Source organism: Zalophus californianus, chromosome X (genome assembly GCF_009762305.2).
Source record: "Zalophus californianus isolate mZalCal1 chromosome X, mZalCal1.pri.v2, whole genome shotgun sequence".
NCBI lineage: Eukaryota > Metazoa > Chordata > Mammalia > Carnivora > Otariidae > Zalophus > Zalophus californianus.
The window spans coordinates 119,288,993-119,315,479 of NC_045612.1; the positions used below are offsets into that span (position 1 = coordinate 119,288,993).

A 26,487-nucleotide genomic window follows, 5' to 3' on the forward strand; every position below is an offset into this window, starting at 1 on the left:
AGCCTTCCCGGAAGCCCCACCAATGACTTCAGTAGGCTCTCCATCTGAAAGAAAGGTCGGGAAGTGCTCTCCTACTCCTTCTAATTCAGCACATTCCCCTCCCCACCCACCAAAAAAAAGAAAAAAAAAAAAAAGAAAGAAAGAAGGAAAAGAAAAAAGAAAACACACAGACATTTATAGGGTTATACTAGTAAGGAAAAAATTCAAGAATGGATATTGGGTAGACAACTAGAAATCTCTGCTACAGATATTAGAGAAAATGAAATACTATTATTCAGTTCAACTTGACTCAGCCCTGTGCAATGATTTTCTACCCATTTTTAACATGATTCCCAGGCTTCCCTATTTCATTTCTGGTTCAACATCTCTTCCTCTAACCTGGATCACTGGGGCACTGATCCTTCATTGCAAGTTCTCCCTTCTATCTTCCTTTATTCTAAGCCATAACTGTGCTCTCGAATCTCCTTGGTCACTGAAGAAATAGAGGGTTCTTCTTCACGTTCTATCACAGTATTAGAAACCACCTGTATCAGTTAGCTCTTGCTGCGTAACAAACCACTTCAAATCTTAGTGTCTTCAAACGACCATTTTATTATCTCTCACAATTTTGCAGGCTGATTTGACTTAGCTAGGCACCTCTTCATCTGGTCTCACTAGAAACACTATTTTTTGGGTTTCTATAACTAGCAGTTATCCTAACAGATACAATTACAGCTGTTGAAGACAAGACTTTGTAGGCCAAAATTACTTCACACTAAAGGAAAACAATGTTTTTCCCCTACAATCTTAAAAGGTTGTATGTGTTCGTTGTATTAAAGGTTGTATGTGTTCCCCTACAATCTTAAAAGGTTGTATGTGTTCGTTGTATTAAAGAGAACACTGTTGAAAAAAAAGGTTACTAAATTAAAAAAAAAAAGGATTACTAAGAGTTTCAGTTTAAAAAAAAAAACTTTGAGTGAGGCTACAAATATTAAAGATTAGTAAGTGGACTACCTTCTCTCTTTCCTTTCTCCTGCAGCTGAAGGCCTTCATTGCTTTAGGGGATAACAGGCAAATATCTGGAGAACCTTCTGTTTATGATCCAGAATCTTAAAACATAATATATGTTCATCCTCAGGGAATATACTCAAGATTCATTACCACACAAAGCTGTTGTTGAATTTGGAAGAAAAGAGAAACAGAGAAAAGAAGACATTGGTCTTTCCTCTGAATCCCGACACTTGTGTGATTTAGTTTTAGGTATTTCTCTTAGGCCTTAAATTCAACAACTTAAGCTAATTTGTATCACACTTATGAGGCCTAATAAAGCAGTCACGTGTGCTCCCATAAAAGGAATTTCATGAATTTTTAAGAATATAGAGTATTTCCAAGGAAAAAGAAGAAAACCCATGTTCCAGTAAAACAAATAATTATACACATAATGAAACAGAGCATTAACAACACATTTTCTTACTTAGAAAAACTTAAACCATGACACAAGGTGATTATTTGAATATTATTACAAAGAATTTAAATATACAAGCTTGGCTATAAAAGATCAGGCTAAGCCACTTAGATAAAAATCTACCTGTGATGTCAGTTTCCAAGAAGTGCCAGAACAGTCAAATAGAGAAACAATTCCCTGTGGGGTTTTTGTTGTTGTTGTTATTTGTTTTTTTATAATTCTAAAAATGTTATATAAAGGCTCATCAACACACGGAGACAAATCAGATACACTGGAGGTGGGGGCGGGGTGGAAAGCTGAGCTTTTCCCACATTTCCACATTTTATAAATTCAGAAATGAATGAGTGGTACTATATTGAAAGCAAATATTGGCACATCTTATACAAGAAAGGCACCTTACAATAATGTTTCTGTTGGTATGTTATGGTTTTTCAGTTTGTATTTCTAAAGTGGGGCAATCTATGATGTAATATCAGAAAATAGGGAACTGACATAAGAAGCCAAATATAAAGGCACAAAAGACCCTAGTAACATTCAGCCATTCGCAGATAAAAGGCCATCTGGACACAAGCCCGAGAGCAGCAAGACGCCGTCCACTGCAATTTCTCCGCTTTTGCCCTTGCCACGTTCTGCTTCAAAAATGATCTAATAATGAAGAAGATAAAAAAAAATATTACTTCAAACTATTCAAGTCAATGACAGAAACAAACTATTTAATAGTGATTAAAGAGGACTGAACTCGGGGCGCCTGGCCGACTCAGTCAGTGGAGCGTGAGACTCTTGATCTTGGGTCATGAGTTCAAGCCCCACTCTGTGCATAAAGATTACTTAAAAAAAAAAAAAAGGACAGAACTCATCAGCCCCTACTGCAAAAACGAACAGACGTTGACATTGCATATATAGTAATGTATTTTCCAGATGCCAGTATCTTGCACTGAGTGGATAATATTCAGAGAAAACAGGGTCACTGCAACTCCTAAAAGTATCTGCACAGCCTGAAAAGCTGACAAAGGTACGGCTGAAGAGGAAATTTTGGAATTCCCATTTAAAGAAAAGAAAAGAAAAAATAAACGATGTGGTTTTCTTTTCAAAAAGCAGGCTAGAAGAAATTTAACACTCCTGGTGAACATCTAACATAAAACTATATGGTTGAAAGGGAATTATTTTGATATATTCAGCTTTTGTCAGTTTGTAGTAATATAGTTATTTTTCTTAAAGTATTGGCTTTAATATTGGAAATTATTGGGAATGTCAGTGGTTTTACGTGTTGAAAAGTGTTACCGAATAGGCTATGATCATTTTTATCCATGATAAAATAGATCAAATAAAATATCTATTCCCTATTAATAATCAAAAGAGCAGCAAACTTCTTTATATTTTAGAAATATCTAATGTATAGAGAACAGAGAGAGGATGAATACTAAATATGTATCTTGAAATTGGACACAAAATGACAGGAATGACTCATTTAACAAAATTAAAGATATACAGTTACTATTTTATATTCATTCATCCAAAAATGTTTACAAGAAATATTAAAATAACAGCTGAATGATGTTTTTCTTTTTCCCATTACTACAACTTTTTAAAAAATTTTAGTTCCAGTATAGTTAACATACAGTGTTATGTTAGCTTCAAATGCACAATACAGTGATTCAACAATTCGGTACTCGGTGCTCATCATGATAAGTGTGCTCTGCCTCCCCTTCACCTATTTCCTGCATCCCCCCCCCCCCACCACCTCCCCTCTGGTAACCATCAGTTTGTTCTCTAGAGTTAGGTGTTTTTGGTTTGTGTGTGTCTCTCTCTTTTTTGGGTGGGGGGTCATTTGTTTTGGTTCTTAAATTCCACATACAAGTGAAATCATATGGTACTTGCCTTTCTCTGACTGACTGATTTCACTTAGCGTTATCTCCTCTAGTTCCATCCATGTTGCTGCAAATGGCAAGATTTCATTCTTTTATATGGCTGAGTAATATTCCATTGTGTCTATATACCACATCTTTTTTACCCATTTGGCTACTGATGAACACTTGGGGCACTTCCATATCTTGGTTATCATAAATACTGCTGCAATAAACATGGGAGTGTACATATCTTTTCAATTTAGTATTTTTGTTTTCTTTGGGTAAATACCCAGTAGTAGAATTACTGGATCATATGGTAATACTGTCTTTAATTTTTTTAAAGGTTTTATTTAATTATTTGACAGAGAGAGAGAGCACAAGCAGGGGGAGCAGCAGAGGGAGAGGGAGAAGCAGGCTCCCTGCCGAGCAGGGAGCCCGATGTGGGGCTCAATCCCAAGACCCTGGGACCATGACCTGAGCTGAAGGCAGACACTTAACTGACTGAGCCACCAAGGCGCCCTGTAACTCTGTCTTTAATCATTTGAGGAACCTCCATACTATTTTCCACAGTGGGTGCACCAGTTTGCATTCCCCTCCAACAGTGCAACAGGGTTCCCCTTTCTCTACATCCTCACCACACCTGTTGTTCCTTGTGTTTTTGATTTTAACCATTCTGACAGGTGTGAGTTGATATCTCATTGTGGTTTTGATTTGCATTTCCCTGATGATGAGTGATGTTGAGCATCTTTTCATGTGTCTGTTGGCCGTCACTGTGTCTTCTTTGGAGAAGTATCTTCTACCCCTTTTTTTCTGTTTGTTTGTTTGTTTGTTTTAGAGAGAGAGCACTCGAACTAGGGAGGAGGGGCAGAGAGAGAATCCCAAGCGGACTCTGTGCTGAGCTTGGAGCCTGACTCGGGACTTGATCTCATGACCCTGAGATCACGACCTGAGCTGAAATCAAGAGTTGGACGCTCAAATGACCGAGCCACCCAGGTGCCCCTATCCATTTTTTTTATTTGGATTATTTGGTTTTTTTGGTGTTGAGTTGCATAAGTTCTTTATTTATTTTGGATACTAACACTTTATCGGATGTCATTTGCAAATATTTTCTCCCATTGAGTAGGCTGTCTTTTAACTTTTTGTTAATTGTTTCCTTTGCTGTGCAGAAAGAAGCTTTTTATTTTGATGTAGCCCCCATAGTTTCCTTTGCCTTAGGAGACATCTAGGAAAATGTTGTGACTGCAGTCAGAGAAATTACTGCTTTGCTCTCTTCTAGGATTTTTATGGTTTCAGGTCTCACATTTAGGTCTTTAATCCATTTTGAGTTTATTTTTGGGTATGGTGTAAGAAAGTGGTCCAGTTTAATTTTTACATGTAGCTGTCCAGTTTGCCCAACACCATTTGTTGAAGAGACTGTCCTTTCCCCATTGTGTAGTTTTGCCTCCTTTGTTGTAGATTAATTGACCATATCTGGGCTCTCTATTCTGTTCCACTGCTCTGTGTGTCTATTTTGGGGCCAGTACCATACTGTTTTGATTACTACAGCTTTGTAGTGTATCTTGAAATCTGGGATTATAATACCTCCAGCTTTGTTCTTTTTTCTCAAGATGGCTTTGGCTATTTGGGGTCTTCTGTGGTTCCATACAAATTGTAAGATTATTCTAGTTCTGTGAAAAATGTTGTTGGTACGTCGGTAGGGATTGCACTAAATCTGTAGATTGCTTTGGGTAGTATGAACATTTTAACAATATCTGTATTCCAAATCCATGAGAATGGAATATCTTTCCATCTGTTTATGTCATCTTCCATTTCTTTCATCGATGTTTTATAGTTTTCAGAGTACAGTTCTTTCACCGCTTTGGTTAAGTTTTTTTCTACGTATTTTATTATTTTGAGTGCAATTATACATAGGTCAGCTTTCTTAATTTCTCTGCTGCTTCGTTATTAGTGTATAGAAATGCAACAGACTTCTGCACATTGATTTTGTATCCTGTGAACTCACTGAGTTCATTTGTCAGTTCTAGTAGTTTTTTGGTGGAGTCTTTAGGGTTTTCTACATGTAGTACCATGTCATCTGCCAATACTGAAAGTTTAACTTCTTCCTTACCAATTTGAATGCCTTTTATTTTTCTTGTCTGATTGCTGTGGCTAGGACTTCCAGTACCGTGTTGAATAAAAGTGGTGAGAGTGGACATCTTTGTCTTGTTCCTGATCTTAGGGGAAAAGCTCTCGGTTTTTCACCATTATGATGTTAGCTGGGTGTTTTTCATGTATGGCCTTTACTATGTTCCAGTATGTTCCCTCTAAACCTACTTTGTTGAGGGTTTTTATCATAAACGGATGTTGTACTTTGTGAAATGCTTTTTCTGCATCTATTGAAATGATTGTATGATTTTTATCCCTTCTTTTATTGATGTGGTGGATCACATTGATTTGTGAATATTGAACCACTCTTGGATCCCAGGCATAAATCCCACTTGATCATGGTAAATGACTTTTTTAAATGTATTGGTTTGGTTTGATTTGATTTGGTTTGCTAATACTTTGTTGAGGATTTTGGCATCTATGTTCATCAGAGATATTGGGCCGTAGTTCTCTTTTTTTTTTTTGTGGTTTCTTTATCTGGTTTTGGTATCAGGGCAATGCTGGCCTCATGGAATGAATTTGGAAGCTTCCCTTCCTCTTCTAGTCTTTGAAATAGTTTGAGAAGAAGAGGTATTAACTCTTCTTTAAATGTTTGGTAGAATTCACCTGTGGAGCTGTCTGATCCTGGATTTGTTTCTTGAGAGATTTTTGATTACTGATTCAATTTCATCACTGGTAATCAGTTTGTTCAAATGGTTGTCTGAGGTTTCTATTGAGGCTAGATTCTTAGCCAACAAGACTCCAGCCTCAGTAAAGATTTGTGTGTCCTGGCCATGCATGGAAGTTGAAGAAATGAGTGAGTGACTTTACATGCAACATGGGTACATAGAATATCCACGGCCCCCATGATGAAGTAAAAATGTGCTGCCCTCTCTTAATACCTGTGCTGCTTTTAGCCCTTCAGAAGCGCAGGCCACCCTAGCGAGGGGCACCCTCCCTCAATCGTGCATGAGCGAATAGCCGAGATTGAATCCCACCCCATCCCCCTGCTACATGAAGGATGCAGCTTTAGATTCAGATATTTGATTCAGAGAAAGCAATGTGCCTTACCTTGTATGCCTGTGTTTATGGAAGAAGAGTTGCATCTGCTACAAATATCCACGGCCAATGCGACCTTGACAAACTTTATGGTATGCATGCTTTAGTCTAGATTACGCAGCATCCTCACACTCCAGTAAGCCCCAGTAAGGGTTCCCCTCATACTGAAAAAGTTCAGGGCATAGGTGCCTGCGTCAGGGCCTGGCTGGGCCTGAGCATCCCTCTTGACAGAGCTGTGTTGTGTTATAGTGCCACTGCTGGCCAGGCTCTTTGGAGGCATATTTGCAAAAATGTGTATTAAAAAAAAATTATTGCTTTGATGGCACATGCTGTTACCCACCCCCAAGCTACCATGTTATATAATGTATTTCTCAGTATATAAATTCAGTCATGGAGGTGATTATGAATGCTGTGCAGAGGCATATTTCAATTCTCCAACAGGATGTCAACTATACATAGCACAGCTCAGTGGTCACGGTCCCCAAACCATGCTACAAACACAACGATGTAAATATGTGGATTGGATTTGTATCGATGCAGATATGCTGCAATCAGCATCAACTAGAATCAATGTGTTCGCCAGCACTAAACAAGCATGGGCAAGAGGGAAAGAATGGTGAGAAAATTCAACTATAGCCCAACGTGTATTTTATCTATAGTCATATCGTAGGATGTATTTTGAATAAGATGCTCTGCTTAAGTGGGACAAGTAAATAAAAAGATATTGAATATAACGTCCGACACCAGACCCCAGGCTTTCTATTACTGCCTATTATCAAAAAACAGGATTTTCCTTACGTTCATGAATCATTATCTTTCACAAGCCAAGTGTAAATGGAATCCCAATTTATGGATCTACTAATTGCTCTTCCTCTTGAAACCATTAGTTGGTACTCAGGTTTTCATGTATCTCCTTCTAGCTTCCACCCTACCTCTTCTCTTCCCACCCCAACCAAGCTTTACACAAGGGTCCATAGTGGCTGCCTCCCAGGCTCTGCTCCCTTCCCTCCTCATCTCTCTCTAGGCTGGCCTTCCCCCTCCCCTCCAGAGAAACAACCCCCGCAAGGGGCACCAGCCACCTCCTGATGGTCAAACTTGATAGACTCTTGGTCATTTTTATCCTATTCATTCTTTCTGAGCATTTCATCTCATTGACCAGCTTCCTCTTAGATGTTGTTCCCTTGTCCTTTATTAAACCCACTATACAGTAAAGGATTGATCCAGGAGGTCTGGGTTGTCCAAACCCTGAACATTCGAAAGAAAGGTTTGGCTCTTGACTGGTTCCTGGGAGATAACCTCTAAGTCCTTGGAATATCTTGCCTCTTAAGAGTGCCTTCGCCCATGCCAGATAATCGATGCTAACAATGTGATTTATAGTGGGGGCCCTGAGCCACAAAGAAACAGTCTGACCTCTGGAGAGTCTGGAGACTGAGTAACTAAGGTCAGCTATGCAGGCAGTCACATGGGCAGACTGAACCCCAACAAAAGCCCAGAACACCAAGGCCTGGGTGAGCTTCGAGGGTGGGTAACATTTGGTGAGTGTTGTCACACGTCATTGCTGAGAGAATGAAGAGCTGTACCTATGATACTACTGGCGGAGGAATACCACAAGCTTGTGCCCACTCTCTCCTGGACTCTGCCTTATGCACCTTTTCCCTCTGCTGACCTTATTCACCACCCTTTCACTGTAATAAACTATATTCATGAATAAAACAGCTTCTCTGAATTCTGTGAGTCCTTCTAAGGAACCACAGAACCTGAATGGTCTTGAGACCCCAGACAACAGCCACAATCTCAGTTTAATTTTAAAAACATTAAAAAAAAAAATGACCTCCTAGGGCGCCTGGGTGGCTCAGTCGGTTAAGCGTCTGCCTTCAGCTCAGGTCATAGTCTTGGGGTCCTGGGATCGAGCCCCGCGTCGGGCTCCCTGCTCAGTGGGGAGTGTGCTTCTGCCTCTCCCTCTGCCTCTGCCTCTATCCCCTACTCCAGCGCTCGTGCTCTCTCTCTCTCAGATAAATAAATAAAATCTTTTTAAAAATTGGCCTTCTAGCTTCCATTCATTGTGGTAAGTACTGGGCACAGAATGAATGAGCAAGACATTCTTGTACATACTAAGGATTTTACAGTCTGGTGTGAGAGGCTGCTGGGGAGGAGCCTGACACGCAGACAGATCATTTCTATAGCATGTGATGCGCACGCACTTGACAACCCCAGTGGTGCTGATCCATCGCCTTGCCTATTTTGCTCCAGAATATAAACTCTCTAACTGTAGGGAGAAAGTCGTAATTACTCATCTTTGTGGCCCCAGTGCCTAGGTCCTTGAGTGTTTTGTTTTATGTGCTGAATCACTGAAAAAGAATGTCAGGATCTCATTTAACACTGGCTATCCACTTACACTTTTGGTAGTGCCGATCCCTTGATGGAACTGAATTTTCCCAGTCTTCCACCTCTCATCCTCACTTCTGGTCTCCTCCCAGGCCTGGGCATTGTTACTGTTTTTCACAAACACTCGAAGCTTCCCTACTTTGTCTCCGGCCAGCCGGTAATCAAAAAGCAAACAGAAATTGCTTTGCGGTTGCAGGTCAGGGAGGAGGAGTTTCAACCGGCCAACGTCCTTCTTACGGCCCACCAGGGCCGGAACTGCCATATAGTAGCCAACAGCTGCAAGAGAAGAAAAACACCCAGTTAATGAAGCCATTGTATAGGGTCTGGCTACAGTGTCTAAAATAGGATAGAAAATGAATGATAACTGGAATTAAAAATTTTTAAAAACCATTAAAAAAAAAAAAAAGAACATGAATGATAGTCTCCTATAGTGAAGGAAATGAAGGCCTCTTCATTTTCAACACAGGAACAAAACTTACATGCTAAAATGGCTTTTAGGGATCACAAAGATGAAATCCTTTATGGTACAGAAAAGGAAACTGAGGGTCAGAGAAACTGAGGAATTTGTCCACATTCACAAAGCGTGGTGGTAGCAGATACGCGTTAAGAATCTAATAAAATAGTCTTTTAGCACTGCAGGTAATTTGCCGCTGTTGGAGAACTTGTGTTCCAGAACTTTCCACCTTGGTTGTTGGAATGCATTTTCCTGCAGAGTCAATGATACGTATGATGGCCAGCTTGTGGCATTTAATCCACAACATACATGAATTTGTCCGAGCAGTTTCACGGAGCTCAACCACCACTTGCAACGTATCACTCTGAGTTCCGATTTAGGATGACAGGGACACAGCTATTTTCTAAGATCCATCTCCTAAGTATCTTTTAACCAGCGGTAGTGGACATTGCTCATCTCCAAACCTCTGGTTGTGGCTTTGATAAACCTGGGCAAAAATTCTCATAGAATGGGGTCTCATAGAGTGGAGTCTGACTGAAAGGAAGCAATTCCTGTGGAAGCCAGGAGGATTACACTGGGGACAGGGAGTGGGGGCTGGAGTCTTCTGCTGGTACCTTCCTGGAGACATCTGCAGGAGCCAGGCTGACATTGCCTTAGTTTTCACTGGACTCGGAGACTGTCTGGTCTTCTTCCCCAGCTGGTAACGTTGCAGATTCAGCAGCTAAAGATACGGGATGCTCAGGAGAGTTTGCATTTCAGATAAGGAGCATGTCTGAGATACACTAAAAAATATTCGCTGCTTATCTGAAATGTAGGCATCCTACATTTATCTAGCCACTCTACCAGTGACACCCTCTCTTCTGTGACCCACTGTGGCCAATTTCTCCTTCTCTCTCAGCTAAAGCCCATTTCGATCTGTCCTTGAGATTTTATCCTTCTAAAAATGCTGATTCATCCTGTGTTTCTTTCTTATATTTAACTCTGTAGGGAAAGACAAGCCCACCTAGAAGTCTGAAGGGGGTTCAGGAGGGAAGAAAGTACGCTTTGGGGGACACAAAGGCTGAGAACCCTGGGGCCGTTTGCGAATCGTGTTTGTAAACAGGGGACTTCCCATTATTGGAAAACCCAACTTAAGACACTGCTGACCATGTGAGCTGTCAAGATCCTGGAATAACTTACAGGCTCCCCATGTGCTATAACTCTGGCAGACATAAACTTGCAGATGCCATGATGCAAGAAAGGAGAAACTCAAGTTAGCTATCGACAAGACAGGCTGTCCGAAGATGTACTGTCTCCAGACTGATTAAACTTGCCCTGTGTTTGCCCTGAGTCTTTGGCGATAGTCCCACTCACGCGATTTGCTGTGCTGCATGTATCCCCGCCCCCCGAATCTCGAGTTTCACGAGGAATTTTTGTTAGGGGCTATCCAGGTTTCCCGGTTGCACGTGAAGGCTCGAAAGGAAAGATCTAAGGGCGGAATTAATCTGGAGGAAGGATGAAGAAGGATCTGGTAACGGAGAGCTAAACTTGTAGGTCCCCAGATTAATAAACGGACTGGTAAGGAACTTGAGTCCCCGAAGTTGTCTCTAACTACACAGTCAGCCTCAGGAGACAGGGATTTGATTTATGCTCCAAATGGGAGCTGCCAGCGAAATGCTCTACCCAAGGGAAAAGACAGGGCCCATCAGTAGTGTTTCAGCAAGAAGTGGAGAGGGCTGGACTGCCACAGCTCAGAGCTGAAGTTGAGAAAAGTCCAAGTTTCAGTGGCCAGAAAGAAATCTGCAAGCAATAGAGGGGAAAGTTCAGGTTGCCGACCTGATGGCTCCTTATGGTGTTGATCCTTTGAGGGGTGACTTTGCTAAACCTTCAGGTGGAGGTAGAGGTCATATTTCCTTTCCAGATTTATTTTTCCCACAAAAGGCAAAACAGAAGCTACAAAGCACCCCATTAGCTGGCCAACTGGGGAAAAGGAACAATTTCTTTCTGCCTTTCCCCCAGTACTCTTAAAATGCACACGAATTCTGGGGCGCCTGGCTGGCTCAGTTGGTAGAGCACGCAACTCTGGGCCTTGGGGTCATGAGTTCGAGCCCTACGCTGGGCATGGAGATTACCTTAAAAAAAGTGTTCCTTTAAAAGTCTTTTAAAAAAAAAATGTACATGAATTCCAACATCTGCCTCTCAGCCGCAGCAGCGACTATGGAAGGGTTCTGCAGGAACACCCCGGGTGTGGGTGGGTGGGGGTAGGAGGGATAAGGCGGAGCATGGATGCGGAACCAACTTAGCCGTTCATCAGGGGAGATTTCAGGAAGGTCTGCAGGTTTCCAAACACGACAAACAACCCTGGCCTAACAAGAGGGAAGAAGAACAACCCCACCTCACTGGAGGGCCTTCTTGCCCTGTGTCACACCACAGAACACAAAAGAGTAAAATCTAAATACCATTGTCTCGGTCCGCGGGATTCCAGTCAAAGTCATCCTCTATATCCTGTTTCCAGTCACAGACCCCATGGTCAAAGCTGCAGTCAACTGAGATATTTAAATCTGCTAAGAAAAAGGGTACATTTCATAATCATTAAGAGTATTAGACACATGTCTAACATTTGGAGCTTTGGAAGGCCACGCCACGTTTTCAGTTGCTGTCGAGCACTGAGCGAAGCTACTCCAAGGTGTCGCTGCCTCGGCCACCATTTTGTTTGGCCAAACAGCCTACAGGAGCCTAAAAGTGACCTTTGTCCCTCATGCGAGGGCCAGCCCTAGATCTAGAGCAGCCCGCCGAGTCACAGGGAAATGTAAGTTCTTGACAGGACTTGCCAACAGCTCTTGTGATCAACAGTCCCCCCTGTCTCCCAGGGCCATCCCTTTAGGGGACCCTAAGGGTGCACTCCTTAGATAAGACTCCCTTGGAGCTCAACAACATCCTGACCTTTCTGGTTTGAGTTGACCGATCCAGCTTCAGCCCGGGGAACCCCAAAGTACTCTGCACACGAACACTAATAAGGGCATGTGCCCCAGGTCCTGTCTCTCTCTCTTTAAGCACCCTGCCTCGACTTCCCCGTGTGGCCCTTGATGTGCGCCATGATCCTCCAGGACCTGTGAGTAATAAACTTCTCCATTTCAATTTCCCTTGTGGTCTCTTGTTGAACCATCTGGCACTGGGGGGCTCCACTTAGCAAATATTAATTTAACAAAGTCAGAACAACTGTGTGGAGTACAGATCACGCCAAAGGGAATGGCCTTAAGGACAGTGTCAAACCAGATACTCTGTTTCAATTTAAATCTGTGAAGTCCTTCTGGACAAATTCTGTTATGATCTTTAAAAAACGACTTCCTGTATCCATGCTCTTCACAATATAACTTTGTAGCACCATCCCAGCGCTTAAGTCTGGCCCGGCCTCGTGACTTTCCTCGGACAACAGAATACAGAAGTGAGCTGAGCCAGTCCTGAGCCTAGACCTCAAAAGGCCTGTGTGCTTCCACTCGATTCCTTGGAACCCTGCCACTGCTTCATGACAACAAGCTTGGCTGGCCTGCTGGAGGATGAGACACCACCTGGAGCGGAGCGGAGTCAGCCCTGTTGTCTCAGTTGAGGCCTCAGGTACGTGAGAGAACACACGTAAGATCAGCCACGTCACGGAGGCGGCCCACGGCTGACTACAGGCACATGGGTAAGCCCCACCCAGACCAGCCCGGTCGGCACTACCCAGCTGGTCCAGACTCATAAGCAAAAATAAATATTTATTGCTGTAGGCCACTGAGGGTGTGCGGTTTTTTATTACGCAGCACTATTGTGGCAATGGGTGATGGACACTGGAACTCGGGTCCGGAATTTAGTACGTGGTAATTTTCATGTTGTGGGCCCTCAGGTGTTGCAGCTGAAGCAACTGTGTCATTTTCTCCCATCTTCAAATAAATACTATCTGCCTCGACCCATCACTCCAGGTGTCAGGCAGGAGTAATGGAGAGAAGACAGCCTTCCTAAATTGTTACCACGGGTGCTAATCACATAAAGGCCTACTGTCATACTGACACTGTGGGTCAAGATGTTCGGATTCTTCCCTTGGGTGTTTAGGAATGAAGCCGTGATTCATAAACAATCATCTCATCGTACGAAGACATTAAAATGATATGGGACATTGTCGAAGAGCATACGCTTGAGAGAAAGTATTACTTACCTTTGTGTTCTAATCTGGATGTTCCAGGTTTTCCGTGGACCAGAACCAGACCCAATTCACCTGCTTCATTCACCTTAGGGGCTAATAAAGAGCACTTGATCAGTTAAGAAAAACCCTGAACCTTCACATGCCAGGAAGGAAATGAATGACTGACTGAACAAAGAGTTTTATCATGTATTCTAATCATAGAATATGTTAGAGCACAGTTTCCTTAACGTTCCCAAACCATTCACGTTGGTTCCACTTTCCTCGTCTAGAGCATTGTTTTCCAAAGATGTCCCAAGCATCTACGCTAGTAACCTGTCCCTTCTCACCAGGCTTTTGAAATATACTTTCTTGAGATTTTCACTCTCTATTAGAGGACACAATGTCATTGATATGGTAGTTCTTGGATCGGTGGGCTTGGGTGTACTTTTCATTTGGTTAGATCTAACAGCCATGGAACCAAGGACAGACAAGGCCAAAAACGGAGGCAGCAACAAATGCCTAGCAAGAAAGAAATACGAAGTCTCAGCGTGGGGATGTGGGGGGATTAATAAGGAAACCGCCCTGGAGGGGCTGAGACTTATGGTGGGGTTCCACAGAGTGACCAGTGAGAAGGGCATATAACCTCCAGTACATGGAGAAAACTTAAGCTCTTCTATAGAATGTTCCTCCCTACAACTGTCATTTGGGCTTTTTAAATTGTAGCCACAGAACTATGAAATCCCCCTTGCAATGAGTGGGCCTGTCAAAAGTGCCTTTAGGAAGTAAATACGCAGCAGCTGGCAGATCCACCTGGATCCGGGGGCTCTCTGGTTTGGGGGTGCACTGCGTGGACAGCCAGGCAGCCAGACAACTATGCTTGTAGGGCAAGCAAGTGTGCTTGGTGGGGAGCAGAAAGAGGGTCTGCATCAAACAGGAACAGCCCCCCGGGGGGAAGGGGAAAGGACTTATCCTCCTTGTTTCCCACAGCAGCAAATCTGATTTGGGATCTGCAGAAGATGTTGATTTCCACACCTTACAGACAGCCCAGCTTCTTAAGGATCAGCACCGAACCTAATTTTGCTTCAGGCACGAAGCTGTCTTCTTTCACTTGCCAGGAGAAGTCACAATTCATTTTTCATAAAATGTGTAAACTAACAAAAGTGTTACTCACAGAACACATCTCCTCGAAGGCTTTGCTCCCGCTCCACGTGGTTTTTCAGGGCTTTCTCATTTTTTTTCTCTTCCTCCAGGCCCTCTTTCTTTCTCTCTTCATTCTGTTTTTTTCCTCCATTAGAGTTCCTAGCTCTGGAAACAGTCTCTTCAGAGTTGAGGGGCCACAAGTTAACCTTAGGGGCAGGAGTTCCAGAAGGTTCTGTGATGACATTTTTAATTTTTACCTTCTTTTTCATGTTTTTGTGAGCCAGCAACTTCTTGATTCTGTCTTTGATGACACCACGTGCTCTGAGGACTTCCTTCACAGAATTTTCAGGGATAACTAAAATAAACAATACAGGTGGGATGTTTCCCATTGGCCGTTAATTAGGTCACTTGTGAAAAATGGAGCATTTAAAGTGCAGTAAACAAATGCTTCCAGAATCAACCCACATGAGGCTCTACCACCCGATATTTTAATTGTTTTTGAAGTAGGCTCCACACCCAACGTGGGGCTTGAACTCACGACCCTGAGATCAAGAGCCGCATGTTTTACCAACTGAGCCAGCCAAACGCCCCACTACCACTTGGTATTTTAGGAAGAACTGTATTTGCATCCATTTAAAGCAGTTCCAATGTTATGGTAGTATCTTAGCTACCTTTCGTTAGAGGACACACTTTTGCTTTGCTTCAGAAATTACTACAATGAAATAAATAGCTGCTCCTCCCAAGGTGGGCTACAGATCCCATAGTGATGGATTTTCCAGGGTCCTCTACTCTTTCTGCATTCATACTGGTGTTCTTCAAAGCTGGTGCTGTCCGGGCAACCTACCGATTTGTCCAAGTTTGACCTTCTAAGATTACAACCATAGCGATAGGTTGAACCATATAAATTGCCAATAATGGGTCACTTAGAACCTACAAAAATGGTGATTTATGGTTCAATCTATACAGACCCAATTTTTCTTCCCTGTTCTCTCTCCCCTTTGAATCTCTTCGCCTCAATCGACTATCTAAAACCAAATGATTTTACTTATTGAATATTTAGAGAGGCTTCTGTATTTACTATCTTATACTCATTTTTTATTTCTCACCGCTAAATTAAATTGCTTTTAGAAATGCAGTTCTAAAAAATATAAAATAGGGCGCCTGGGTGACTCAGTCGGTTAAGCATCTGCCTTCGGCTTAGGTCATGAACCCCGGGTCCTGGGATTGAGCCCCGCGTCGGGCCCTCTGCTCAGTGGGGAGTCGGCTTCTCCCTCTCCCTCGGCCCCTCTCACCTGCTCGTGTTCTCTCACTCTCAAATAAATAAATAAAATCTTCTAATAAAATATATATATATGTGTGTGTGTGTATATATATATATATGTATATATATATATATATATAAAATAAAATAACACACTTCCAGGTTGATTCCTCTTACCCCGCATGGACCAACGTCCCGGGGCAGGGGGCGGGGGGCAGAATATGTTTGTGTGGAAGAACGCAAGAGGTAGAAGAATGGTCCTTTAGCCTAACACCTTTGTTTTGTAGATGAGACAACTGGGTAATGTTGAGTCACTTGCCTAAAGTCACTCAGCGACGAGGGGCAAGGTTAGAATTTGAGGGTAAGAAGATGAACGACTCCTTTTCCAGTCCTATTTCCATGGCAGGTTTATTCCTGCTTTAGGGTTAAGGGTTACTTTTCTACAGACTGGTTCAAATTCCTTGAGATCTAGAGTCCAAAGATACATGCCCTTTTTCCAGGGATCTACTCATGATAATTAAGAATATCCAACTGATATAAAAAAAAAAAAAAAAGTAATTTTTGGGCGCCTGGGTGGCTCAGTTGGTTAAGCGACTGCCTTCGGCTCAGGTCATGATCCTGGAGTCCCGGGATCGAGTCCTGCATCGGGCTCCCTGCTCGGCGGGGAGTCTGCTTCTCCCTCTGACCCTCCCCCCCTCTCATGCTCTATCTCATTCTCTCTCTCAAGTAAATAAATGAATGAAATATTTTTTTAAAAGTAATTTTTATTTTATTTTTTTAAAAGATTTTATTTATTTATTTATTTGACAGAGGGAGAGAGCACAAGCAGGGGGGAGTGGCAGGCAGAGGAAGAAGCAAGCTACCCGCTGAGCAAGGAGCCCCATGTAGGGCTTGATCCCAGACCCTGGGATCATGAACTGAGCTGAAGGCAGACACTTAACCAACAGAGCCACCCAGGTGCCCATAAAAGGTAATTTTCAAAGAATTGAACACACTGATCTTTAAAATCAGATATATTGTCTTTTTATAAAATATCTAGGCATGTGCCAGTCTAAGACTAGGCAAGAAATGGTCTAATAACACCTGAACCAATTCACTCAATTCTACTACTTGGACATAGTTTACAGGAAAATGAAATAAGGGAGTAGACATTAAGTTCAGTGCCTATAAACAATGCTAGAAAAATAAACCGGATTGGGATTTTATTAGAATATTTTTCTTGGCAATCTTCTAATCTCTTCTCCCACTCAGTTCCTTCTCCATCATTTGGCCGATTCAGTCTGTACCAAAGTGGTAGAAAAATAAACGAGAAGAAGTCTCCAATATTTGGGATAATCAAAAGAAGAAGGAACAACGCTTTGAAAATATAAATGCTCTTAATTAACACATTGCTTTTACTTTGAAATCAATCTAAAGCTGTTATGGCAAGAACTGCATTTCCTTTTTCAACAAAATGTTCTAGCTGTTTATCAGTGTGACAGTCTGTAGTTATGGGTTGGAAACCAACTACTAGTAATACAAGTAATGCATCATTACTCATTTTCCTGACCTTCCGATGGCCTGTTTTAGCTTCTTTGCAAGAGGCTGCATGTTAAGTTTTGATTGTAAGGTGCTGATCATATGGACCTTCCTCTGGAGGTCCCACTGTGTAATTTTGTTGACGGTTCCCTGAGTCTTTTCCCAAGACCTCACATGAAAAATTAACAGGAAACACCGATTCTCTGGAAATTTCCTTCATGCAATCAGTAACCTAAAACTAAGGACCTTTACTAAATAATGGGAAGAGAGTTTCAACCCACATCAGGCAAACCTAAACATCTGCTTTCAGTTTCTGCTTTGAAGTTTCCATTTTTTCCAATTGAAAAAAAAAAAAAAAATCAAACCATCACAACCTCTGTGGTGTCAACAATTCCACTGCTTTAGTATGTAAAAAGAGCTGGGGCAAGGGATAAAAGCTAGGCATGTACATGACTGTGAATGGATAGATGTGGCTTTATCTAGATATTGCTGTGTCAAACTTAACGGGTGATTGTTCCTCTTAAACATTTCTTGATTAATGCATCATCTTTGTGAGAATATAAACACGTGGGCGTAGTTACAGTAGGAGGGTCATTGGCACCTTTGGGGATTGCGGACCTAAAAACGGGGAATTCCAGAGTTTTCAGACTCACAGGCCAGTCTCCTGTAAATGAAGTTGACAATTTCTCTTGGGAGAGATTTGAGAGTTCTCCAAATATCCACTTTGTCAAAAACTTCTACCTACCTGAAAATCTTAACTTTAGAGAAGATCACTATGATGTGAGAACATCTTTCCCAAGACGAACAGGACTCTGACATTTCATTCACCTGGGCTTGGTTCATCAGATGATCTCTAATAACCTGGCAGGAGAAACGTTCTTCTCATCCGAACTTTGCACACAGTGCTGGGAGGAGAGGCTTAATCATGGGTGAGGAAGGTACTGTAGCATGGGACCCAGGAAACAGGGCGGGGCTAGGATGGCGAAAGGCTGAGCCACGGCTGTTTGTTGCGAAAGGGCCCACAAGAGGTCTCCATCTCTGAGGAGTAGCCACAGTCATGGACACACCTAGCCTGTGTTTAAGCACACATCCCCGGAGCCCAGTTCCCTTGTTTTGACTCCTAGCTCTTGCCTTCTCTGGGCATTTGTCCTCAAACCAATATTTAACCCCTCTTTGCCTCAGTTTGCCCATTTGTAAAAGTTGGGACAAGAATACGGTTTTTATGAGGTTTAAATGAGCAAATACATGTCAATTACTAAGATTAGTGCCTGACATATATTTGGCCTATTTGCATTTATTTATTTATTTATTTTTAAAGGTATTTTATTTATTGTTTATTTTTAAAAGTATTTTATTTATTTATTTATTGGAGAGAGGGAGGGAGGGAGAGGGAGAGAGAATCTGAGGCAGACTCCGTGCTGAGCACAGAACCCAATGAGGGACTCGATCCCACAGCCCTGAGTTCATGACCTGAACCGAAACCAAGAGTCAGACGTTTAACCAACTGAGCCACCCAGGCGCCCCTGTTTGCTATTATTTTTAAAATTCACCACCAGAACGTTTAAAATCTTTTACTGAGTTAAAAAGATATTTTTTCCAGGCCATACCTCCAAGCTTCTAACATTTATACTATAATCGAAGAAGCAAGTTGGAATGGCCCATTGTAGCAACACCTGTGATCTTGAATATGTGGTCTATAAATGGAATTAAATCAGAAGCACATTTCTAATGACCGAGGAAACTGCTTTTAATGGGAACAATTGTTGAATTCTGGTAAAGAAGCCATTGCCACTACCACTCCTAGTACTAGTGCACGATTATCGAGCATTTAATATAATCTTGGCTGGAACTAAACCCTTTATGTGGACATTTATTTATTTTGTTGGGATCATTTCATGTAAATATCAAAAGAATATTAAGGGCCAGATACCATTATCTTTATTTTGCAGATGTGAAAACTGAAGCACTAAAGGTTAAATCGAGTTTGTTTACAGCCCACGGGTAGCAGGCCAGGGAGCCAATAGTCAAGCCAAGGTAATGTGATTCCAGAAGCCATGTTCCTGGTAACAAAATGACATCGTTTCCATTCCTAAATTGACTTACTGCCCAAGTTGGGTAATACTGAAGTTTTGATTTGCTTAGAATGAGTAGAGCTACTGTCAAATTAAGACCAAATTATCTAACAGTGTATTACCAATACTCACATATATTAGACCAGGAAAAAAACATACATGTCTACATTTAGGGTACTCCTTCCTCTGGGTACATATGAGCATAAGGATAATCTACTAACTCCTCTTTTTTTTTCCTTGGGGACGGGGGAGGAAGAGAGGGAGAGAGAGAATCTGAGGAGAATCTGAGATCATGAAATCAAGAATCAGACGCTTAACAGACTGAGCCATTCAGGCGTCCCCTAACTCCTCTTCTGTATTGCAACAGAGAGTCTGGACTTTTGCAAAAACAATGAACTCATAATAAAAGTTGCTATATCAGTGCTGTATATTATGTAACAGCAATTCATGTGCATACAAATGTATTTTACAATATAACATTTTAAAATGCTGCATGCTAATTGGATGGGATTCTCAATTTTGTTTGCATGACTTTCCTATGCACTTAAGAATGAATTTGGGGCCGTCCTTTAAGCAGTGTGGTTAAGAACCTGTTAAGATCAATTTTCAACAGAGACATGGCTATCTATTTTACAAAGGATCAAAGCAGAATGGAAAGGGCTGGACAAATAATACAGTGAACGACCCAAAGACAGTTTTCTCTTTTAAATAAACACCCTGGTGAGAGATGAAAGAAAAAAATTCAGCTGCAGAATGGGTAGTAACAAAATGAATGGTTTCAAGGTATCAAACAGAACATTGGGAGGAATTTGAGGTTTCAAAGAATAAAGAAAAATTTGTTTTACCCAAGAATATGCCTAAAGCTGGAGGGTCAAAGAAAAACAGAAGTCTTCTTGACATAAGAATGGGTAGTAACAAAATGAATGGTTTCAAGGTATCAAAGAGAACATTGTGAGGAATTTGAGGTTTCAAAGAATAAGGAAAAATTTGTTTTACCCAAGAATATGCCTAAAGCTGGAGGGTCAAAGAAAAACAGAAGTCTTCTTGACATAAGAAATGTTTGTGTTGAGGTGAGATTTATAATTTCAAAATGCTGCGGGACAATATAGAAAATGTGGGCTGCGAAGAGCTATCGTGCTGCATGCTTAGGGACGTTGCCTTCATTTGGACATGAATAACACATTGTGGGGGTGCCTGGGTGGCTCAGTCAGTTAAGCCTCTGACTCTTGATTTTGGCTCAGGTCATGAGCTCAGCGTCAGGAGACTGAGCCCCACGTTGGGCTCCACGCTTAGCGGGGGAGTCTGCTTGAGAGTCTCTCTCTCTCTCCCTCTCCCTCAGCCAGCTCACATGCTCTCTAAAATAAATAAATAAATAAATAAAATCTTAAAAAAAAAAAACACATTGTGGTTTCAAGGAGGTTCAATGATCAGGAAGGAAGATGATTCCAGGTTTACTCTGGGCAGTTCTTGCTTTGATTCTTAGGCCTGGGGCCAGGGGTGGGTATGCAGAGGTGAGTTGCTCACTTTCTGAGACAAATGTTTTCCTGAGGCATCTCTTTTGTACGCACAGCATTTGTGCATCTACCTTCACAGAATTTCAGATTAAAGAGTAGCTGGCCCTTAGCACACAGCTCTTTGAAATGGCTCGAATATCAATAACCATAACTAACTTTATTGATCATCTACTATGCGCTCAGGTGAACTAAGGTCTCTAACTATATTATCTCAATTCGAATCTCGCAATGCACTTGCGAGGTACCTGTCCTAATGAGTGTTCCCCCAAGGAGAACCTGAACCAAGGGCTTGGGTGCAGGGGGTTTATTTGGGAGGTTATCCCAGGAAGCAGGCGTGGGGGAAGCAGGAGAGCAAGACAGGGAGGGGGAAAAAGCTAAAGATGGTGCCTCACTGGGCAGGAAGTCACCGTCGGTGAGGGGCTCAGTCCTGCTGGGGACATCTGGGGGCCAATGTAGAACACAGCTCAGAACCGTCCCATCCTGCGACCATCTGGGGTATTTATCCAGACCCCTGGTGCCCACTGGTTGAAGGCTGCCCTTGCAAAGGGGCTGAGCAGTACTCTAGAGAAAGCGCAGGGCCACGGGCAGGGAGCCCGCGGCACTGGGGCTAAGGATCCGCATGGAACTGTCCACTCTGCCTTGCTGAAACTAGGGAGCGTCCAGAGACTGGGGCCTGGCTCGTCACAAGCTGCACAGGAGGAAATTGAGTTTGGAGAGGTTAAGACAACTTACTAAAGGTCACAGCCAGGAGAGGGCAGAGTTCAGATTTAAATTCAGGCTTTCCTAGGTCCTGAGCCTCAGCTGTTGACCATTACCCCAAACGGCCCAAGACAAGTGAGGCTGGAATATACATGTTCACATTTGGTGGCATGAAGGAGCCCTTGACCATCATCCAACAGAGAACGATGATTTACTCAGTTTCCTCTCTGGGGGCCTCTCCACGTTACGCATCCCTCCTCCCGATCCACCCATGCACAGCCCTGCACAGTCAGCCAATCTCTCTCTGTCTTTGAATAAAGTTCCAGAAGGAGATCATGAGCACACTGTGCACAGAGGGATAGACACCACAGCATCGAGTTGCTGGAGGCTGAGCGGCTCTGTAATCCCACCTCTAGCCCAAGGCAGGAATCCTGCCAAGGGCCAAGAGCAAAGAGCCGGGCCTGGAAGGCTGTGTGGTGGAACGTGCCCCTTGGCAGGGCTCCAGGGTCCACTCTCAGATACCTGGCCGTCATTCGTAAGAGAGAATGTAGCCTCCACCTTGCTCCTCGTCTCCACATTGCTCCTAGTCCACTTTGGGAAGTCGTTTTTTTTTTTTTTTTTAAGATTTTATTAATTTATTTGACAGAGAGAGACACAGCGAGAGAGGGAACACAAGCAGGGGGAGCAGGAGAGGGAGAAGCAGGCTTCCCGCGGAGCAGGGAGCCCAAGGCGGGGCTCGATCCCAGGACCCTGGGACCATGACCTGAGCCGAAGGCAGGCTTAACCGACTGAGCCACCGAGGCACCCCTGGGAAGTCACTTTTATTTCACAGTCCTTCAAAGATCTACAGGCACCATTTATACTTTTCCACACTGTTTCTTCCAGACGAAATGCTGCCCAGTTCTTCTAGCATTCCTCAGACAATGTGATCTCCTGATTCCTCTTCCTTCCCTACACACTCTCGTCCAGTGGCACTCAACCACAGCCCACGGGGTACTGTGAACCTTTACGCCTCTGCTGCTCAATGTCTGTCATGGTGCAGACACCCTGTTTTTGCTCTGCTGTGTCATCAGGAGCACTGGCTGCCTGAGGGCACAGGACAGGTCAAGGCACAACCTGCAGCCATACGTGTTGGAAGACGTGGGGACTCTGCTAAGGGGTCCACAGGAGAGTGGAGTCGGGGCAGTGAACAAATCCAGGCACACGATGAGCCAGTGCTAAAAGGGACAAGAGCAGGGGCGCCTGGGTGGCTCAGTCGTTAAGCATCTGCCTTCAGCTCGGATCACGATCCCGGGGTCCTGGGATCGAGCCCCGCATCGGGCTCCCTGCTCGGCGGGAAGCCTGCTTCTCCCTCTCCCACTCCCCCTGCTTGTGTTCCCTCTCTCGCTGTGTCTCTGTCAAATAAATAAATAAAATCTTAAAAAATAAATAAATAAAAGGGACAAGAGCAGCCAGATAAACCTGCTCGGGTCATGATCCCGGGGTCCTGGGGTGGAGCCCCGCGTCAGGCTCCTCGCTTAGCGGGAAGCCGGCTTCTCCCTCTGCCTCTGCCCCTCCCCCTGCTCGTGCTCTCTCTCTCAAATAAATAAATAAAATCTTTAAAAAAATGTGAATCTAGGTTTGAGGATGACAGATAAAGTGACGTTAGCTTCATCACACTTTCCTCCGGTTGTGTATTCTGGAGGAAGTTTGGATTCATGTGGTTAAAAAGTTTGTGGTTCTAAGGCACTGACGCTTTAGGATTGCTTGTCACTGCCACCATAACCTACCCCATCCTGACAGATAACATCTGCAGAGCGCCATTTGTCCTTAAAGCTTATTTTCAGTATTTGAAAGTAAGTTGTGACCAGAGAAATATCCAGAACCTTTGCTGGTCTTTAAGCTTAGTGCCCACAACTTCAGTGAGTAATGAAGATGTGGTCCGATTAGCAGAGAAGACAAGACTGAGGCAGAGTGAAACTTTCGAACACTGCATGCACACACTATCACCCGTGCATGCAGACAGACAGACAGACACAGGGAGAGAAATGAGGGAGGAAGGAAGGAGATATGTAGAGAGCGCTTTAGCGAGAATAGCTAAGACGCCATGAGCAAACGCCACTTACCGGAACACTGAAGTCCATTGCCTTTATATCCCTGCTTGCATTTACACTCGAAGGATCCTTGGGTATTGAGGCAATTGGCGTAGAGGCTGCACGTATGGGTATTCACGGCACATTCGTTTATATCTAAAAATGTGAACGTTCCCGTGAACAACTTTGTGGCAGCAGGGCTTGCTAAAAGACTATCCCTTACTTACCGTAAGACTACCACTTGAGCAAATCCAGGGCCAACCACTCAACACTGCCAAACCAACCGAGTGGGGCCTGAGAAGTGAGAGGTGTTCAAAACGCCCGACGCCTTGGCCCAGAGCCCGGCCTTTGCTTGACACCAGCACATGCAGAGCTGGGGGGCTCCCTGCAGCCCGCCGCCCCCACGGCATCTCGACTACTCATCAACACTACCGAAATCTGTAAGACGTTCGGGTTTTTTAATTTTTTCATCCGTCTAATTCAGAATTAAATAACAGTACCAGAAAATAAATTCTACACGTGGAAGGGCTTGGGACTCCTAACCAACAAAAGATAAGGGGGCGCCTGGGTGGCTCAGTGGGTGAAGCGTCTGCCTTTGGCTCGGGTCATGGTCTCAGGGTCCTGGGATTGAGCCCGACGTCGGGCTTTCTGCTCAGTGGGGACTCTGCTTCTCCCTCTCCTCTGCCTGTCTCCCCAGCTTGTGCTCTTTCTCTCTGAAATAAATAAAAATCTTAAAAAAAAAAAAGGATAAGGTGGGCTATGAACCGTTGACATCATCTGAATTCATCAGCATTTTGTTCAAAGGCTGCCAGGAGCAGGGTCAGGCTGGTCTGAGCTCGTCTGCTGGATGGAGACCAGGAAAGTTTGCCGAATCCTACCCGAGTGAGAAGTTCATTAGCCAGAAGCTCTTCTCCGTCTCACCCGCTCTCCACGCTTTGGGAGACATACGCACACAAAATAGTCCATTGTTTTTAATTTAGCCACCAAAGGAGCTCAGATGCTGATCTTAATCACTTAGAATCACCAGATGTGTTTCTCTTGGAAGCTCTCCATGTGCATCCCTCCCTGTCCAGTGGAACATCCTAGGTATCAGCGAACAGGCTTCTTCTCCCGGATGGGTCTGCAGCAGGGCCTGGGGGCCGAGCCCACAAGAAACATGGATTTTATGAGCCTGTGTAGGCCAGCCTTTGCGTTTAAAAAGATCTGAGTGAAGAGCTGTGGAGGCTTCACGAGATGGTTCAAAACCCTGGAACCAACCGTTGCCACAACATGGTTTCGCAGGACATGTCCTGGGATACTCTGGATGGAGGGTTGAGAGAAATCCTACTTTCCCCCCAGCCCATTAGCGTTCCCCGTCGTACACACGTTTGCTCCACATTTTACATGAAGAGGCATCTACAGGGAGCCTGCATCTCCCTTCACGGTAGGGCAGGCCCCGTCCTGCGTTACATCAAGGGCAATGTGAGTGCGTCCCAGGGCTCCCAAACACCCCCCTTCACTTGCTCATTCAGTCTTGGAATCCCTTCACTGAAGACCAAAATATTTTATTTCACACTGAGGCACAGAATCTTATCAGAGTAGCTTCGGTGACCCGGAAAGGGCATATTTTAGGGGATTTGGACCTTGAACCATGACAGGGCCGAACGAGGAAAGAGCACGCACCTTCATCTCCCTCACACATTTTTCTAAAGCCTGCCCCGAAGGACACTGTTATGAACAGATCACTGAGATCAAGATCAAACAGACCTTTTTATTCTTCCTTTTGTGCTTTATTGTTCCCATTTTTAGATATGTATCCGGGGAATCAAACATTAAAAAGAAAACCAACCGAATTTTCAACAAATCCACAAAAATCATCTCTAGATATTTGAGGTATTTCCACAAAGCAGAACTGTATCTCCGACAGCCCCTTACTTTAGACTTTTACTGACCCGGCTTCACCTAATTCCTCTCACCAGAGTTCCCTAAAAGCCAGAAACAAACAAACAAACAAACAAAAAAGTGACCTCTTCTGTATTGTCCAAGTGGTCAGTACAGTAGACTGTTCAACTACTAGACTGAATTGACATCCAAATACCTGTAGACAAAGCCTACAGGTTTGGCAGGGAGAGGGCAAAAGGAAAATGTGCCACCGACTCTTACCTACGCAGTCATATCGGCCCCTGACATATTTCAGTTCGAAACCAACATGACATTTGCAGTAGTAGCTGCCGAACGTGTTCACACATCTTCGATTATAAGGGCAGACAGCTTTACCGGAGGCACATTCATCGATGTCTGGGAGGTAGAACCAGAAGGTGTCAGTGATAGCAAGAGAAGCGCTCTCCCTCCAAAACACACACACATGCACATGCGCACACCCACATACACAGTTTCTCTGGTGGAAAACTCTGATTATTCTGCTGCCTACATCACGCCCCCTGGGGAAGTGTTCTAGATGCCCTCAGCACACTCACAGCTCCTCCTTTATGTGTTTCCGTCACGTTGTACATATCATTTTCGAGACATCAACTCACTGTCTTGTCGCTACTCACATCCCCATCTCTCCTGGGGCAGGAAGTGGATGTCTGGCACTTGGCACAAAGACATGACATGCTGTTGTTGATGGAATTAATATTTCTCTGGCTATGTGTGTTGTATGGCGTATACAACTTTTGAAAACCGAGTCAGGTAACTACATGTTAAGCAAACCGGATACACACTTTCGATGTTGTCTTCTACAGAAGAATTATTTCATCGGTCAGCTCCCCCACGGCTCCC

At 43.5% G+C, this 26,487-nt stretch overlaps 1 protein-coding gene across 2 annotated transcripts in view; it reads right to left on the reverse strand.

Moving 5' to 3' along the window:
- Window positions 1-890: 890 nt before the first annotated feature.
- The window catches only part of EGFL6 (EGF like domain multiple 6), a 59,765-nt gene continuing 34,168 nt past the window's right edge, over window positions 891-26,487 (reverse strand). The window contains exons 6-12 of one of the 2 annotated variants that reach the window (XM_027608562.2): window positions 25,870-26,004; window positions 23,761-23,883; window positions 14,623-14,946; window positions 13,485-13,565; window positions 11,752-11,853; window positions 8,870-9,135; window positions 891-2,089 (exon numbers count right to left, since the gene is read on the reverse strand). In XM_027608562.2, the coding sequence (XP_027464363.1) occupies window positions 1,979-2,089; window positions 8,870-9,135; window positions 11,752-11,853; window positions 13,485-13,565; window positions 14,623-14,946; window positions 23,761-23,883; window positions 25,870-26,004 (1,142 nt within the window). In that variant the 3' untranslated portion in view covers window positions 891-1,978. Of the gene's footprint in view, window positions 2,090-8,869; window positions 9,136-11,751; window positions 11,857-13,484; window positions 13,566-14,622; window positions 14,947-23,760; window positions 23,884-25,869; window positions 26,005-26,487 lie in introns of both variants that reach the window. The other variant, XM_027608560.2, reaches the window with a different exon arrangement.